This window comes from Erpetoichthys calabaricus, chromosome 5 (genome assembly GCF_900747795.2).
Source record: "Erpetoichthys calabaricus chromosome 5, fErpCal1.3, whole genome shotgun sequence".
NCBI classification, from domain to species: Eukaryota; Metazoa; Chordata; class Cladistia; order Polypteriformes; family Polypteridae; genus Erpetoichthys; species Erpetoichthys calabaricus.
In genome coordinates this window covers 195,732,384-195,750,880 of record NC_041398.2, presented here as the reverse complement: position 1 = coordinate 195,750,880, position 18,497 = coordinate 195,732,384, and the positions used below count along the sequence as shown (strand labels likewise).

The window sequence follows — 18,497 nt, the reverse complement described above, 5'->3', positions numbered from 1 at the left end:
CCGGTTTGGTGGGCTCAGGATTGGGTCACTGCTTTTTGGAGATGATGTTGTCCTGTTTGCTTCATCAGGCCATGATCTTCAGCTCTCTCTGGATCGGTTCGCAGCTGAGTGTGAAGCGGCTGGGATGGGAATCAGCACCTCCAAATCCGAGACCCTGGTCCTCAGCTGGAAAAGGGTGGAGTGCACTCTCAGGGTTGGGAGCGAGATCCTGCCCTCAAGTGGAGGAGTTCAAGTATCTCGGGGTCTTGTTCACGAGTGAAGGAAGAATGGAGCGTGAGATCGACAGGCGGATCGGTGCGGCGTCCGCAGTGATGCGGGCTCTGCATCGGTCTGTCGTGGTGAAAAAGGAGCTGAGCCGTAAGGCAAAGCTCTCAATTTACCGGTCGATCTATGTTCCTACCCTCACCTATGGTCATGAGCTATGGATAGTGACCGAAAGAACGAGATCGCGAATACAAGCGGCTGAAATGAGTTTCCTCCGCAGGGTGTCTGGGCTCTCCCTTACAGATAGGGTGAGAAGCTCAGTCATCCGGGAGGGGCTCAGAGTAGAGCCGCTGCTCCTCCGCATCGAGAGGAGTCAGATGAGATGGCTCGGGCATCTGATCAGGATGCCTCCTGGACGCCTCCCCTGGTGAGGTGTTCCGGGCACGTCCAACCGGGAGGAGGCCCCGGGGAAGACCCAGGACACGCTGGAGGGACTATGTCTCCCGGCTGGCCTGGGAACGCCTCGGGATTCTCCGGAAGAGCTAGAAGAAGTGGCCGGGGAGAGGGAAGTCTGGGTATCTCTGCTCAAGCTGCTGCCCCCCGCGACCCGACCTCGGATAAGCGGAAGAGGATGGATGGATGGATGAATGAAGGTAAGTAATTAATTGCTATGAAGTGGAATGATGATGAAAAAAAATCCCACATCTCAGTATAAAATACAATTTTAAACAGGCCTATGCCAGGATGTAAAATGTCAGATTATCATCAAAACACTACTTCACATAAATTAGGAAAATGTTTTACCCCTTAACAGTATAAACCTTATTAAGACTTGTACAAACTTTTAGTGAATCACTATAGACATCTTTAAACAAGGAGACTAATTTTTGTAAAATTACTTTGTGGGATCAAAGTACCAAATTTATAATAACTACTTCCTTTCACTAGTGAAAACACAGTTTAATATGCTTAGCTGAACAAAATTAAAATTTCATAAAACAGATCATTCTAATCCAGAATCCAGAAATGAGCATGTGTACTTCTAACTACCGCTACAGGACAAAATACAGCATTTACCTGTTAGTTACATTAAAATACTGACAATGGCCACCAGGGGGAGCACCAATGCCTTAAACCCCTCAGACACCAGTTCCCACAACAGGTCCAGGTTAACGGTACGACTTATTTTTCCACAAATACTTGCTAAAGGCTTTCCCTTGCTCTGTAGTCTGCACAAAACAACACACACTCCTTCTCTTTTATCTTTTTATTTTGCTCTACCTCTTGCTTCATGTCTTTTCCACTGAACTTCTCCTCAGGCTTCTGCGCTGGCTTTGACTGAACCCCAGAGTGAAGAGGGGTGGCTCCCTTTATGACTGAAACAGAGAGCACTTCCAGAGGTGTAACCACCCCCAACCGCCCCTGACACCCCCTAGAACCGACCCTAGGTGGATAGGGTCACATTTTCCAAAACAAACAGCACCTGGCAGCACCCATGGCATCCAGCAACTTTGGGACTACAATACCCAGGTTTCCTTAATGGCATGCATATGGGTGTTCCAGCCCTAGGATGCTGTCACCTGGCAGCCTGGGGGATACCCCTGTCCATCAATTTTATGGGGATTACGTGTGAACACAAATCCAACCAACCTGAATGAGAGTCCCATTCCATCTGGCCATCCATTACAATATATAATAATAGTTCAACTTAAATTATACACCACCCAAGTGGTTAAAAAAAAAAAAAAAAAAAAAGTCACTATATTATCAACATATTTGGTGCTTGTCTATTTTTACTTTGAAAACACATTACATTTTATCACTAAATATAGATTGTTATCAATTAAGTTAATATTTGTTTCTATGTATTTCGGATTACCTGGAAAGCAATTATTAGTGGTGACACAATGTTATAAAAACCAATTTACTTATCAAGTGTTAGTCTCTATACCTGCCACTTCCATTTTGGCTAAAAAGGCATTTTCCACAGGCCACCTCATCATCAAAACACTACTTACCCAAATGCTGTTGAAACATTCACTACTAGTTAAAAGTTTGTGGTCACCTAGAAATTTTCATGTCTTTGATAATAACTGATACCTTTTTATCAAGATACCATTAAATTAATTTAAAAATATAACCAAGGCATTATTAATGTTTATAATGGCTATTACTTCTTGAAATGACAGATTTTCATTTTATTATTCACATAGATCTCGAACACCCCCATTTTCAGCAGCAATTCCTTCTCTCCATTAGCTTCTCCTTAATTATTCATGTGTATATGCTACTTGGTTATTACATAAACCTTTCTAATTGCATTAGCACCACAGAAACCTGTTATTTCGTTCATTTGCGAGTTAAAAAATGGCCAAAATGAAACAACTTTCTTAAGAAACATTTCAGTCTAGAGTTTTTTTTTTATGGTAGAATGAAGGCAATTCCATGTGACATTTTGCTAAGAATCTGAAGATTTCATGCAAAGGTGTCTATTACTGTCTTGAGAAAAGAGGGTGAACTGGATCTAAACAGTGAAAAAAGAAAAGGAGAAGGGCCAAATGGGGAACTGCATAAGATGATAAGGACATCAGAGTCTGTAGTTTGAGAAACAAATACCTTAGGGGTCCTCTCTTGTCTTGTTCACTAAATACACACCAAATAACTTTCTTCTGCAACAGAGAAAAGGCAACTAACTACAGAATGCTGAGCATAAAACACTTTTTTTCCAGTCATCTTCAGTCAAATGTCTGTGTTCTTTTGCCCATTAAAAACTTCACTTTTTATTTGCCAGTTTCACAATTGGCGTTTTCTTTGAAATTCTGCCTCTAAGGCCATCATTCCAGATTCTTCTTTAATTCTGTCGCAGATGACACAGTAATAGACACCTTTATATGAAATCTTCAGTTTCTTGGCAATCTGTCACATAGAATAAACTTCATTCTTCAAAAAACATGTAGTGTTTCTTTCCCCCTCAATGAAAGCGGGCATGAGGTTTGACTTAATCAGTATCTATAATAGGTACAGTATACTGAACGCACACTGACAATCAATTAACAACACCATCTAAAACAAGCACTGCTAACGTGAAAGAAAAAAATGAACTGCTTGCAATTTACTAAGAGTTAAAAAACTGACAAAGATCTTTTGCTAGAACAGCAGGTTATTCATACAGGTGTCTGTCATAAAACGGGGTGCAGTAAGCTGACCTAGGACAACTTCCTTTTCAGGAACGCGTCCATTAGACACAGGAAAGATGATTTTTCCTTTTTTAGGGCCCCATCTGCAACGTACACAAAACAGAAACGGTTGGACAATTAGCGCAATGTAACATGAAATATTTAGATAAAAAATATTATGCTTATTGATAAGTAAGGGGAAGGGAGATATTAAAAAAGGGGAAGATATTAAAAGCTTATCGAAAAAAGGGGAACTTTGCTGTTCTGCTTTGCAAAGCATGCATCCTATGTACTCATCTGTGACTGAATAAAAGCTGATTGATTGAACTATTCCCATCTTCCTCAGAAATATCCTTCCACACTAATAAGATCTATGTTAAGTTCGCTGCATGAACAGAACTCTAATACATGTGATTTTAAATAGTGTCTTTCACTACATTCACTAATGAAAGAGTTATATACTTCAGCTCTAACTGCTTACAAATTTCATTTATTTAACTGGCAGACAGTTCTTACAAGTTACAAGGAAACAATGATGACTGCGCTTCAAAGTGTACACCAATCAATAATAAGGACTCACACATTGCTGGACAGGAAGTAATAATGTGCATTAATAAGAAAAGATCAGATTTATTTTACTTATAACTTTTGAAAAATAAAAAAACAAAGTTAATTGAATTACTTATTCACTTTGTGTTGTCTTTATAGTGTTATTTTTCTCTGATATAAATGGGCTTTTTTAAAATAATTTATAGTATAGCAAAAATGAAAAAAGAAGTAAAGAAAGCAGATTTCAGCTAAATTGCCCTATTGCTTCTAATACATTACTTCAAATAATCTGGTAAAAGAAAGTTAGCACATTTTGAATCACTCAATCATTTACACATTTAGTTTTTTTGCTTTGAGTAACATTACTGTATAAGAAAACTAAAGGCCGCTAACCATAGCACACTTTCCACACGCAATTCATCAAGACGCTTAAGTCATAAACTAAAACATTTTAGGTGAAGAGTATCTTTCTTACTTTAGCTATAAAAATATTTCACATACCTCCGATCCTGGCATTGTAGGCAATTCCTACTATGCAGTGTGAATTGTTTGCAGTTGCAGCCACTTCTCCGGCACAACGGGTTCCATGTCTGCAGGCCAGAATTAGAGGAGAGAGGGGGGGGGGGGGGGGAAGAAGGCATTACTTGTCTGATTCAGAATTCCTACTGTCAGCCGCATTAAACCAGCCAAATGCCAAGGCTGAAAACGAGACTGTAGTTAGAGGTACTGTGTACCTAGAGTGCAAGGTGAAGATTTAAAATGAGTCCAGGCATTTTCAAATTGTATTCTACGACAATGAAAATAAATTCTATGCATTGAGCTATAAACTGCACACTGATAAGGTTAAGCCCAATTCAAATTTGAAGTTACATTATTTACAGTTATCCACTGATTAATATGGATCCTTAATAATGGTCTAGAAAGAAGCTAGTCATAAAATACACTGAAGAACATGCCTAAAAACAGGAAGTGAATGGTGGATCACTAATGGGAAATGTTTGGCAGTGATACTTGTGCAGCAGCAAAATATCTAAGATAGACTATCCAGTTCTTCACAAAACACCTTGAGATTGTGGTTAATGCATTTAACTAGCATGTTGCTCTCTTCTGCATTTCTATAACCACTACTGTACTGTATTTTTTTTTTTTTTTTAAGATGTTTCAAGGGTGTCCTCAAGTAATGGTAATAAATACACTACCAAACCTCTTTTTCTAAGAATATTGAGAATATTGATAAACTTTGCACTGTCTTGCCAACAACTAAAACCTGTTTATTTCTATGTAATAGATCTTCTATGTTGCTGATCTTGATGAAAGCATCTATTAAACAAAGAAGAACAGTAAAGTGTGTAGGCAGTGCAATAGCTAGGGGAATAGATTCTAATACATTAAAATGTTCACATCTGACCTATCGTGTGTCCCTGACCAAGTTACTGACTTGCCTTTGCTCTAAATGTAAACAGCTGTAAGTTGTATCCTGCAAAGTACATTAGAATACTATTAGTTGATTGATTGACTAACTTGCTTTTACAAAACAGAAATGGTTAGAGTATGGGCAACAAAGGCCTTTTGTGCTTGAATGAGGACATGTTATGAATTTTTCAGGAATGCCACATAAAATCAATAGAGGAACCTAAACCTGATGGGCACCTTTACCAAGGGGGCAATTCAATATGTGCCTGTGGAAATCTGCAACATTGGATAAGTCATTAAGAACATTAGCTTACTCCTGTCCTCCCTCTTGTTTCTCTGTTACATCATAGCGTTTTTACTTGTGAATAATGGAGCAGTCAATTTATTATACTGCAAATTATAGTCAGACCAAATCAGTTTAACGCAGGATCTTTTTCTCGGAAATGTTTTGAAACTCTATCCACAACTACTTCCTGTCTTGTTTGCGATACCATTATAATATGATATGAAATTATTCTAGTTCCACACTCTTAAAACTGGGTGAAGCAGGTTCAGACAATTTGTGTATGAATGGAAAACTACATTGGAATTTGACAGAACTTTTCAAATGTGAACCTGCTTGTACAGTATGTAGAGCATTCTAATTGCTCAATTTTAGCACTATCTTAAAATATCTTACAATATGTCTAAATGTGTCTAAGGTGTCTAAGTGTCCTTTTGATATACTGGTTAAGGCTGCAGGTTCTGCTCCTACCAAGTGTTTGCCACTGAACAAGTCATTTGATCTGTGCTCAAACTGTAAAGTAAAAATATAGAATAAATAAATCTGAACTTGTAGACAGTAACACACAAACATGTCAATGAAATATACAACAATATATTTTGTGATCTAACAAGTGAACACAGAATATGGTACATGGAGTAACAAATACTTCATCCATTTACGAGATGAGCCTCTGCAATACGCAGTGTAGTAGTCAAGCTTTAAATAAGCAAAATAAATACAATGGAAACTTGAATGTTTCTATTTTTCCCCCCAAAGGCAAACAGTGCAAATGAAAGTTACTCCACTATCATTTGAAACGTACGGAACTCTGCTTTTCACTGTCCAAATTCAGATTTCTCATTACACACCTCAGAGGTGTGCTTCTATTGCAATTTCATTGTGCAAATTACCTGCCTGACAGATTTTTTTTTTTTGTGTCACTAGAAGGAATGTCTCTTCAATAGCATTAACACAGTAAATATTGAAATGACAACCTACTGGCTTACAGATATTACACTTTGATTTGTCTAACTATACACAGAAATTAAAATACTTGTCCTATGCCACTTCTGTTAGTGCTGTCAGTTGATTACAGGGATCAGAGAGTAAACTAAAAATATTGGTTAATCCACAAAAACTATGCCCACTCCCCACAGGAGACATACATCTGAAAGGCTCACATTCAAAGAAATGCTTCCTTGGTTATTGCCATAAAAAGTACCATAATATTTTAACAACTAGTCATTTAGCCCGTTACAATAACGGGCGCCTAGAACAGTAGTGCATAAACATTAGTAGGAACAGTCTATATTAAATGGCAAGGGACTTTGACCTCATTCTTTTTGTTGGTCGTATTTTTCTTTCTTTCAGCCTTTCTTTTGTTGATGTTTACTTGCTGAGCTGACCGTTCTTCGTGGGCTGCCGCCGTGTATTGTGTGTCTTTAATTTTCTGTGACAGTAATACTGTCTTGTACGTCTGCTGGCTTGTACGTCCGTAATATACCTTTAATTTTCTCTGGCGGGTAATACAGGCGTGCGCGTCGGTAATATGCCTTTAATCTCCTCTGACAGTAATACTGGCTTGTATGTACACAATACAGTGACGCATCTTTAATTTCCTCTCGCAGTAATACTGGTTTGTATTTCCGTAAAACGCCTCTAACTTTCTCTGACAGTAATATCGCGCATCGCACCGTGCCCCGCATGTGCACTTTACCAGAAGCCCCGCGCATGCGCACTTCACCAGAAGACACACACACACACACACGGACACCTGGACTCACAAAGGGATTTTATTAAAGAGGATTACTTCAAACAATAAACAATAACAAAATGAGAAGACTACATTAATACTGCCAATAAAGCGATTGTTGAAAATGTTTTCTTGTGATGCCCTTTGAAACAAGCAATATGCTTACTGACTAATACAAGGTTTGTCTCTGTAAAATTTGGCACTGGTAAATTGACCCTCACTAACCCAAATATGTTTTTTTTTTTCAGATAAGTAAGACAGAAGTGCCAAGTTAAGGTAGTTACACTCAATATGCATAGCACCACAGCGGTGATGTGCTGCATGTTGATTAGCACATGCAAGAAACAATTTCACTGTACTCGTATAAACCTGTAGCTGCTTTTGTTAAGGGTTTCCAAAATAGTTCTGAAATGCAGCTACTGGAAAGGTTCAAGTATTAAGCGTAAAGTGTATAAAAAAAAAAAACATTCCACAATCTAAGTGTCTTTGTTTTAAACATTTCATTCATCATAGAATTTACAGATAATACACACAAGAAAGAACAGCTTTTTTTTTTTTTTTATTATGTTTCCGTTTAAGGCTTATGTATCTTTAGTTATAATTTAGTTTCTATAAGTTATCAAAAATTATATACTTCTATACCAGGAGTCCCCAACTCCAGTCTTGGAGGGTCCCAGTGGCTGCAGTTTTTCATTCTAACCCTTTCTTAATTAGTACACTGTTCTTCTGCTAATTAACTTATTTTGAATTAATTTTAATTGACTTGTTTTATAAGATTTGATCCTCTGAATTTCTTTATCATTTCTCTGAATTGCTTCATTTCTTTCCTTAAATGGCACCCAAACAGAAATGTGAAGTGAGTGAGCCAACAGAAGACCAACTAAGTCATGGTCTCAAACTCCTACCAATTTCACTAATTTTCATCCAGTTTCTTACTTAGGCTCTGATTCTTGTAGTTAATTAAACCCATTCTTTCTTTAATTCTATGGCTTGTCGCTGCACTCATTGTGCAATAGCATACATTTTTGAAATTGTTAATTTTCTCTTTTCTAAGAACACTGTTAAAATGTTTTGGGGACCTGAGCAGATCAGCATTCCTGAGACTTTCACCTTTCTTTATTTTCAGATATTGTACGGTAGACAAAGCTTTGCTGGTCATGTTTTGGTTAATTTTGTATCTAATTATTGTTTGGCTGCTAATGAATGAAAAAGAAACAGTTAAGAGGTCTGTGTTTTCAAGAGCAAGTCAAATAAAATTAATTCAAAAGATGTTAATTAGGAGCAAAAACAGGTCACTAATTAAGAAAAGGGTTAGAATGAAAACTGCAGCCACTGGGGACCCCTTTTCTATGCCTTTGTATTTACAGGAAAAACTATCTAAAATTTCATGTTTTCATCTAATTGTTTATCAATAAAGGAGATAATTCTATTGTCACACCAAAAATGCAGTATAGCAGTATTGCGAATATCCCATAAACATTTTAGCTTATAGGAGATAAAACAGAATCTTTTGTTACCTATGTAGCTATGTGAGACTTAAGCTATTTACATTAAAAAAACATTAAGAAAACACATGTTAATTTACAGTTAACATTAAGTTACAAAATCTGTAACAAGTTCGAAAGGGAAAACGTATGCTTCAATTTTAAAATTTACTAGGTGTGGAAGACAAAAACGATAACAAAATAAAGTTCTGAACTCATCTTAGAAGTATTTCATTAAGGGTAGCCACTGGGCTTGAGAAAGGATGGCTTAATATTGCAGGATTTATTGGATTTTAACCCTTATCAACACTGATTTAAAAACCTCGTAAAAGCTAAAACTATTTTTCTTTTTCATGAAAACACTGCAATTTATTAGAAAAAAAGAGCACAGAGTCAGGGGTGGGCATTGGGATACCGGTATACAAATATATTTTATACATATTTAAATTGGTCTTGTACTTCATTTTTTATTTTCAACAATCTAAAAGTTCACCTTATAAAAGACTGGCTGACTTTCAGATGGGTATTTAGTGTCTTATTAATAATGACCCGATACATTTTCCCAACAGAAAAGAAAAAAACATTTAAGTTGTAAACACTGAATTCGAGGAGACACAGAATTAATAACAAAAGATTCAAGATGCGGAATCTCATTCCCTTTTTTGCTCCATGCTCATGAATATGCTTGCTGCCCTGATCCCTTTGTGCTATAATCATAGTTGTCGATAGGCCAATACTTTTTGTCTAGCATGACTACAACCTTTAACCCAAATATGTTAATATGACTTTTCTAATTGCACTGCCACATTTCCTTCATTGTTGTAGTTCTACATTCTAACTGTGACTGTGCTGGAATGCATCGTGTCAGAATACTTGTTATAAAAACACAATATACAAATGAAATTTTGATTGATTGATTAGCCACAGAGGAAGAAAGCACAGTAGTTGGTATGACTAAATTAAGTGTGATCCACCTTCAAATGTTCATGAACCATTGTTAAATAGGACATAGAAAAGCTGTGCCACTTTCAACTGACAAAAGCAGGAGTGGCCAAGATGAGTGAAATTAACATAAGTAAAAAGCAGGATTGGTTGGCATTTCACCAAAATGAAAAAGTACCTAGGGTTGCTTTCTGCATGCACAGGCAGCCATCCCTCTCATTCTCAAACTTGTGAAGAGATTTAAATTTGGAGGATTCTGCCTTTCCTTGAACTTGGCAAGACATATAAAAATATGTCTGTTTCCAACAATCTCTGCCAATTCCAAATTACAAAGAATAAAAACATTCAAAGTGAACACAACCCTTTAAGAAGAAAAAAAATAAATGGGGACCGACTCAGAGCATTTACTCATACATATAAAATAAAATGACAACGGTTAGAGTTTCAAGGAATAAAAAAAATGTGCAACATAAATTACTTATAATGAAAATAAACAGTGCAGTTGATTTAAAAATCACTTTTTGTTAGCTCATAGATCATAGAGTCTGAACTCCCTCTAATGAGTTCTGCAGTCTCTTTGAACATCACAAACACACAGCAGTGGGAGCAGATTTGGGAAACCAACTAGGGACTAAGTGAAACAAGCAAGCAAGTAATCACTTCTACATGATAAAAGCTATCCAGGCTAAAAATTTTGAAATAAAGAAAATTACTGTTTTAGTACTGATTTTTAGTAAGCTAAAAAAGTTGTAAACACTTGTTTTGTACAAACAGTGAACACAATTCACAATAATTAATCAGCATTGCTCTTCACAAAGTGATGCATCTGATATAGCTCAACTACTAAAAAATGCCATAAATGAGGCTTTATTAATGCTCAGAATCAGAGCTGATTCATCACTGATTACTTACTTAAAATACAGTATATAATATCTTATCAACACTTAGAGTTTCTGCCTAGGCACACAATATCTCACAAAATAAGATGTCCATAATATTTGTCTTAAGCTTTCTGCCTTTTGGATAAAAATACTTAATCAGTTATTTTGTGCCCTAAATACACATAGAATCGTATTGCCAGAGTAAATAACTATTGATTTACCTAAACTGTCCACCTTGAACTTTACAAGATACTGTTGTCTCTTAAATTCCAAAGTAAACAAGGAGATTGATTGGTTCCTAACTATTAGAATAATCTTATGTTGATTTTTCCCATTACTTTTTGTTTCTTTGACACCAAACTCTTCATATTATCTGTATTTGTTACATCAGGAAGAAGTAAGACGACAAATTATGCATTTGTAGATCTGGAGAAGGCATTTGACACGATGCCACAAAAGGTGATTTTGTTGAGGCAAGCACTTAAAAAGTTAGGTGTGGGTGAATGGTCAGTGTCTGCTGTGATATCAATGTATGAGGAAACACAAACAGTAGTCAGGACGAGAAATGATGAAGAATTGGCATGGGAGATCATATACACCTATGATTTAAAATGGATGGGGAAAAAGTGAAGGGGAATTGAAGGAGGGGTTACTGAAATGTAAAAATTAATTTGGAAGTGAAATATCTTGTGGTAAATGCAGGAATGACCAATGTGATGATTGAATGTGGAGGCAGTGGTTGCATAAAAGATTTAGTGATATGATGGATTTTCTGGAGGTAGTGATTACACTATTTTTTTATGTTTAGAAATTGTGGAAGAGAGGTGAAAAAGAGTGTCAGGAGTAATTTGTGACATACGAGTATCAGCAAGAGTGAAAGGGCAAGGGAAACAGCTATGTTATATGGGTTGGAGACGGTGGCACTGACCAGAAAGCAGGAGACAGAGCAGGAGGTGGCAAAGTTAAAGATGTTAAGATTTGCACTGGGTGTGACGAGGATGGACAGGATTAGAAATGAGTACATTAGAGGGTCAGCCCAGGTTGGAAGGTTGGGAGACAAAGTCAGAGAGGCGAGATTGCGTTGGTTTGGACATGTGCAGAGGAGAGATGCTAGGTACAGTGCATCCAGAAAGTATTCACAGCGCATCACTTTGTCCACCTTTTGTTATGTTACAGCCTTATTCCAAAATGGATTAAATTCATTTTTTTTTCTCTGAATTCTACACACAACACCCCATAATGACAACGTGAAAAAAGTTTGAGGTTTTTGCAAATTTATTAAAAATAAAAAAACTGAGAAATCACATGTACATAAGTATTCACAGCCTTTGCTCAATACTTTGTCGATGCACCTTTGGCAGCAATTACAGCCTCAAGTCTTTTTGAATATGATACCACAAGCTTGGCACACCTATCCTTGGCCAGTTTCGCCCATTCCTCTTTGCAGCACCTCTCAAGCTCCATCAGGTTGGATGGGAAGCGTCGGTGCACAGCCATTTTAAGATCTCTCCAGAGATGTTCAATCGGATTCAAGTCTAGGTTCTGGCTGGGCCACTCAAGGACATTCACAGAGTTGTCCTGAAGCCACTCCTTCGATATCTTGGCTGTGTGCTTAGGGTCGTTGTCCTGCTGAAAGATGAACCGTCGCCCCAGTCTGAGGTCAAGAGCGCTCAGGAGCAGGTTTTCATCCAGGATGTCTCTGTACATTGCTGCAATCATCTTTCCCTTTATCCTGACTAGTCTCCCAGTTCCTGCCGCTGAAAAACATCCCCACAGCATGATTCTGCCATCACCATGCTTCACTGTAGGGATGGTGCCAGGTTTCCTCCAAACGTGACGCCTGGCATTCACACCAAAGAGTTCAATCTTTGTCTCATCAGACCAGAGAATTTTCATTCTCATGGTCCGAGAGTCCTTCGGGTGCCTTTTGGCAAACTCCAGGCGGGCTGCCATGTGCCTTTTACTAAGGAGTGGCTTCCGTCTGGCCATTCTACCATACAGGCCTGATTGGTGGATTGCTGCAGAGATGGTTGTCCTTCTGGAAGGTTCTCCTCTCTCCGCAGAGGACCTCTGGAGCTCTGACAGAGTGACCATCGGGTTCTTGGTCAACTCCCTGACTAAGGCCCTTCTCCCCCGATCGCTCAGTTTAGATGGCCGGCCCTGCTCTAGGAAGAGTCCTGGTGGTTTCGAACTTCTTCCACTTATGGATGATGGAGGCCACTGTGCTCATTGGGACCTTCAAAGCAGCAGAAATTTTTCTGTTACCTTCCCCAGATTTGTGCCTCGAGACAATCCTGTCTCGTTGGTCTACAGACAATTCCTCTGACTTCATGCTTGGTTTGTGCTCTGACATGAACTGTCAACTGTGGGACCTTATATAGACAGGTGTGTGCCTTTCCAAATCATGTCCAATCAACTGAATTTACCACAGGTGGACCCCAATTAAGCTGCAGAAACATCTCAAGGATGATCAGGGGAAACAGGATGCACCTGAGCTCAATTTCGAGATTCACGGCAAAGGCTGTGAATACTTATGTACATGTATTTTCTCAATTTTTTTTTTTTTTTTTTTAATAAATTTGCAAAAACCTCAAGTAAACTTTTTTCACGTTGTCATTATGGGGTGTTGTGTGTAGAATTCCGAGGAAAAAAAATGAATTTAATCCATTTTGGAATAAGGCTGTAACATAACAAAATGTGGAAAAAGTGAGGCACTGTGAATACTTTCCGGATGCATTGTATATTGGGAAAAGGATGTTAAGGATAGAGCTGCCAGGAAACAGGAAGGCCTAAGAGAAGGTTTACGGATGTAGTGAGAGAGGACATGTAGGTGTTGGGTGTAACAGAGCAAGATGCAAAAGACAGGACGATATGGAAGAAGATGATCCGCTGTGGCAAGCCCTAACGGGAGCAGCTGAAAGAAGAAGAAATTGTGCTATAATATTACAAGGTGATGATTTATATTAGTAAGTGTACTACTGCTATGACTGCTTAGGTAACACGTTCTGTGTACACATAAGATATGGTTGAAAGGTAAATGGAAGAATTTCTGGGAGCTGTGGTCCTTTCTGACTTCCAAGAGGATCTTCTCTTGCAATGAAGGGTAAAGTTTTTTATGGGGAAAGTTTTGTGGGAAGTAATACACTGTATGGAACAATATTAACAAGAAACATGAAACAAACTTGAGCAAACAGACTTGACAATCGTCAGACGGATGTGTGGAACACAATCAAGTGAGTTTACAATAAATGCTGAATTGAGCATTATGCTGGAAGAAACATGCTAAGGTGGTTCAGGCATTGAAGCAAAAGTTTGAGGAAGACCGAGTGAGTGTACTGTGATGGAAGGGATGAGGTGCAGTGGGAGGAGGTAGCGTCAAGTGACAAAAGGATGCTCAAAACAGCAGAGAGTGGTGAAGCATTTGGGGTGTTAACCATCAAATCTGGGTAAACATGGAAAATGGAAATTAAAATGGTAACGATGATGCTTTGTGACAGCATTCACATAACCAAAGACCATTTATTAAAAAAAAAAATTCCTATTAACCAATGACTTAGATAAAATGTAGTGGTAAATTGGGGTGGCACATGTTAAGTGGTGATAAAATTATGAAGTTAGGAATATAATGGATACCAATTTAATACATTTGAAATTATACATATGCAACAATATCAGCATTAAGCTTATTCTAACCACTGGTCTCAGGGTTAAGTCCCTTGCGTGTGTCACAAAAGCTAAATAAACTGGTGTTATTGGAAAGGGCATTCATCCATAAACACTCATGCTTCAATAGCACCTTAATGTCCCGGTTACTGTGATCCATTTTGAAAAGCTATCTGAAATATCTGACAAACAATAGGAGACCATTTAGTCCATCGAGTTTGTATGCTTAGCTAATAGCAAAGCTTTCCCATTATCTCATCCATATTCTTCTTAAAGGTTGTCAAGGTGTCTGCTTCAACTACATGTCTCAGTAGTTTGTTGAGATCCACAAATCTTTGCATAAAATAGTACTTCCTGGATTCAATTTTAAATGTACCTTCCCTTAATTTCCACTGATGTCCCCGAGTACATGGTTCACCCATAAGCCAAAAGAATGCTGCTAGATCTACTTTATCAATGCCTTTGAAGATTTTAACGATCTGAATTAGGTCCCCACACAGATTCCTCTGCTTTAGACTACACATGTTTAATTCTCTGAGTCTGTCTGAGTACTGTAGGACATGTCCTTAACAACAACATTTATTTATATAGCACATTTTCATACAAAAAGTAGCTCAAAGTGCTTTGCATAATGAATTAAGTCCTGGGAAGCACCTGGTTGCTTTTCTCTGCAGAGTCTCAGTGTTGCTTTGTCTTTCTTATACTGTGGTGACCACAACTGCACACAATATTCCAAATGAGGTTGCACTAGTGCATCAAACAGTCTGAGAATAACATCCCTTCACTTAAATTCAACAATGTTTATGATATAACCTAACCTTTTTTGCCTTTTTAATTGCTTTTGTACATTGCTTAGTCATTGAAAAATGTTGTCTCAACATATACCCCTAAATCCTTTTCAGAGGTTGCTTCTCGTTGAAAGTGTTTCCCATCTTGTGTTTAAATTGGTTTTCCTTTTGATGATGTGTGGTAGTTTGCCCCTTTCTACATTAAACTGCATTTTCTACCCAGTTCTGAAGTTTATCCAGGTCATTTTGAATTCTTGGAGTTCAGAAAGGCCTGAGATGGAAGCAGTGAGGAAGATGGATGGACTTTCACAAGTGAGGCATTGACCAGACCAGGAATCAATCCCAATGTCAGGGAGCTTTGAAGCAACAGAGCTGAACACTTTTTATTAACCACAGGTCAGTTTTCTTACCTCCTTATTGGATTTTGAACCTAACACATTAGTTTTAGACAAGATGCAGGAAGCACGTATTACAAAATTGGGTATGCCCTCTTATTATATTTGGTGTAATAAAATTCCACAGTTATTTTAACCTGTATATCTTTAACAAGTGGGAGTAAAAGCTGAGTACCCAAAAAATAGTCACACAGACTTCATGAGAATGTGCAAATTTGACACAGGCATGCAGGCACAGCTGGGATTCAGATCTAGTGCACTGGGATTGGAAGCACCACTGCTAACCACTGACACCCTTTCTTCTTTCAAGGCATATTTCTAAAAAAAATAAAAGGAATACATATTATATTATATTATATATACAGTCAGTCCCCGGGTTACATACGAGTAGGGACTGTAGGTTTGTTCTTAAGTTGAATTTGTATGCAAGTCGGAACAGGTTCATTACTTTAATAAATGCTATTGTTGACCGACTGTAACCAAGTGCTCTTCCAATGAATGATGGAGTTTCACCTCTCTCTGACCTTTTTATTATTTCTACTTTATTTTCCATGGTGATGGTTTTTCTCTTCTTTACTGTATCACCAGCACTTGCATCAGATTTGTGTTTCAGAGACATTGTTGAAGTGTGAAGACAAATGGTTAAGATGAGCTCTTTTCCACAGCACTGTACACGCTATTACAGCAGGAAGGCACTAGTCGTCAACATGTCTGGTGTACTGATGAGAGACAACTTCCTGCTATGTGCGTAACAGTACAATCAGGCTTGCAATTGAGAATGAATGGGGGCGGCGAGGGGCAGTTCACCACCTGCCCACCACACAGTCACCTCCACTACAGTATGCTGCCTGCAGCGTCCGCCCACCAAGAACGAACAGGGTGTGGCCAAAGGCAGGTAGTGAATTGCCCACCACTGCCGCCATTCAACAGGCAGCCACCCGAGGCAAACTATAATGCTGCCCCCCCACCGCCCCGTTCACTCTCAATGGCCTCCGTTCAGCCACAACCAGGTCACCACTTGCAGCATCACCAGCCGCCCACCAAGAACAAACTGGGCAGCCGTGTGTGGTGGGCGGGCAGTGAAAGCCCCCTCCAGCCTCTGTCTAGTCAGGAGCAATAGCTGCTGCAGCGGCGTGGTGGGCGGGCAGCGAACTGCCCCATCAAGCCCCCATCCTGCACAGGAGCAGTAGCTGTGACCCCGGTGACTACCGGTCACTGCTTGCTGCCCACTGAGAATGAATGAGGTGTGGCCCCCACCACCCCATTCATCAACCAGAGCCGCCTGAGGGACACTACATTGTGCAAGCAGCGAAATCGCCCCAATCCAGCCTCTGTCCAGCCACCACTTACAGCGTTCCCAGGCCGAAGATGACGGAGTGGCAGTTACTGAGGAGCCTGCGTCGCGTCCCCCAGACAGATGAAGGAGCAGCAGCGGCCCCATTCGTAAGTTGTATGTCGGATGTCCGTAACTTGGGGACTACCTGTATATGTAAATATATATATACACAAAATACGCTACCGTGGCGGACGTCTTGACCTCCAAGGTTATTCCTCTTTTTAGTTTTATTTTATTGTAGAATCAACTCTCAGCAGCGGTAATCAGGGTGGCAGTGCAGCGCATGCATATGGGCGCTGTTCTCATCCCTACCACCTTTGCCGTCACTTCCCCTACCCTCTTCATATCTTAAATTATTCTTGAGGCAGATTGAAGACTTAAGTGCCAGCCTAAGTGAAAAAATTAAAGAAAACGTACTAAATAATTGCAACACAAACAAAGACAATCAGTTTTAACGTGAAAAGACGACAAGGTAAGAAGAGAAGAAGCAGGCCGTTAGAGTGGAGAAAAGAAGAACTGCTCAGGAAACATCAAGCGCATCAACCTCTGAGCAAACAAATGCTAAGCGTACAGAGAAAGAGGATGAAAACTATGAATGCTCAAGTTAAGTGTATTCACTGCATGTTATAATCTTAAGGTCTGTGAAAGTTAAAACGTTAATTTCTGTAAATAATGTGGCCTACTTAACTCGTTAAAAAATATCGTTGCATCCAGCAGCCGGCAACGAGGGAAAAACCTCAGAGAGTGCTTTGGTCAGTCTTCTTTTTTTTTTTTTTTGATTATAAAACAATAATACTGTACTGATCAGGCTGGAAATGCAGAGAGCAATGAGGTTTGACAACTACTAAGCACTGTGCTTTCAGAAGGCGCAGTAAATTATACAAATAACACATCTGAGCTGGAGGAGGAAGTCCCGGAAAAAAGGGTGGAAGGAGGACGAGAGAAGGGTTTGAGTGTGGTAGGTGGTGGAACGGAAGCGCTTTTGTTCGGCATTAGTAACAGAGCACAGGCGTCACACAGGATGGCTGTAGCATAGGTGAGGAGAGAAAGGAGCAGTGCTGTGTGCGCAAACGGCACAGACTGAATGAGTGAGAAGAGGGGAACAACAGTGAAAGAGCAGCATGCTTCTGGACCATAATACTGAAATGGAAGACAGTATAGGGGGCTTAGACAAGTCTGAGTGCGATTAAAGTTAAGGAGATCACAGAGCTGCATTTGTGTTTGCTTCTCCACGTAGTCCCATCCTCCTCAGACAGGTTTCGACCACCTGAGGAGAGCCTCTCTCTCTCGGGTCAGGACCTGGGGAATTACACCATGGCATACCAGTTGTAGAGTATAATCATCAAGTGTTGATGGTGATGAACAATTGAGGATAGTATTTGTGGAGTTTTAACACAAGTTTTAATGTACACCAATTTTAGAGATGCTTCTTCTTTCAATTAAACCAGTTATCAGCATTCAAAGTTTCGATCATTTAATTTTTACTTTGACACTTCTGTGTCTCATATACTATGCCAATATGATAATTAACATGCTTTCTTTTTGCCTTCTTTTCAACTTGTCTTTTAGGAAGGCATTCAAATTCAGGTTGTTCTTACTCAAGTAATATTTTGTTAAAAGTTCATGTTTAAGGTCATTGTTAAATTTT

General features: G+C 39.0%; 1 protein-coding gene across 4 annotated transcripts in view; it reads right to left on the bottom strand.

Annotated features, from left to right (window-relative positions):
- pcsk5b (proprotein convertase subtilisin/kexin type 5b) overlaps positions 1-18,497 on the bottom strand; it is a 522,800-nt gene that overhangs the window by 314,993 nt on the left and 189,310 nt on the right. For all 4 annotated transcript variants that reach the window (XM_028802364.2, XM_028802367.2, XM_028802368.2 and 1 more), the window contains exon 6: positions 4,431-4,519. In XM_028802364.2, coding sequence (XP_028658197.2) covers positions 4,431-4,519 — 89 coding nt within the window. The remainder of the gene's footprint in view (positions 1-4,430; positions 4,520-18,497) is intronic.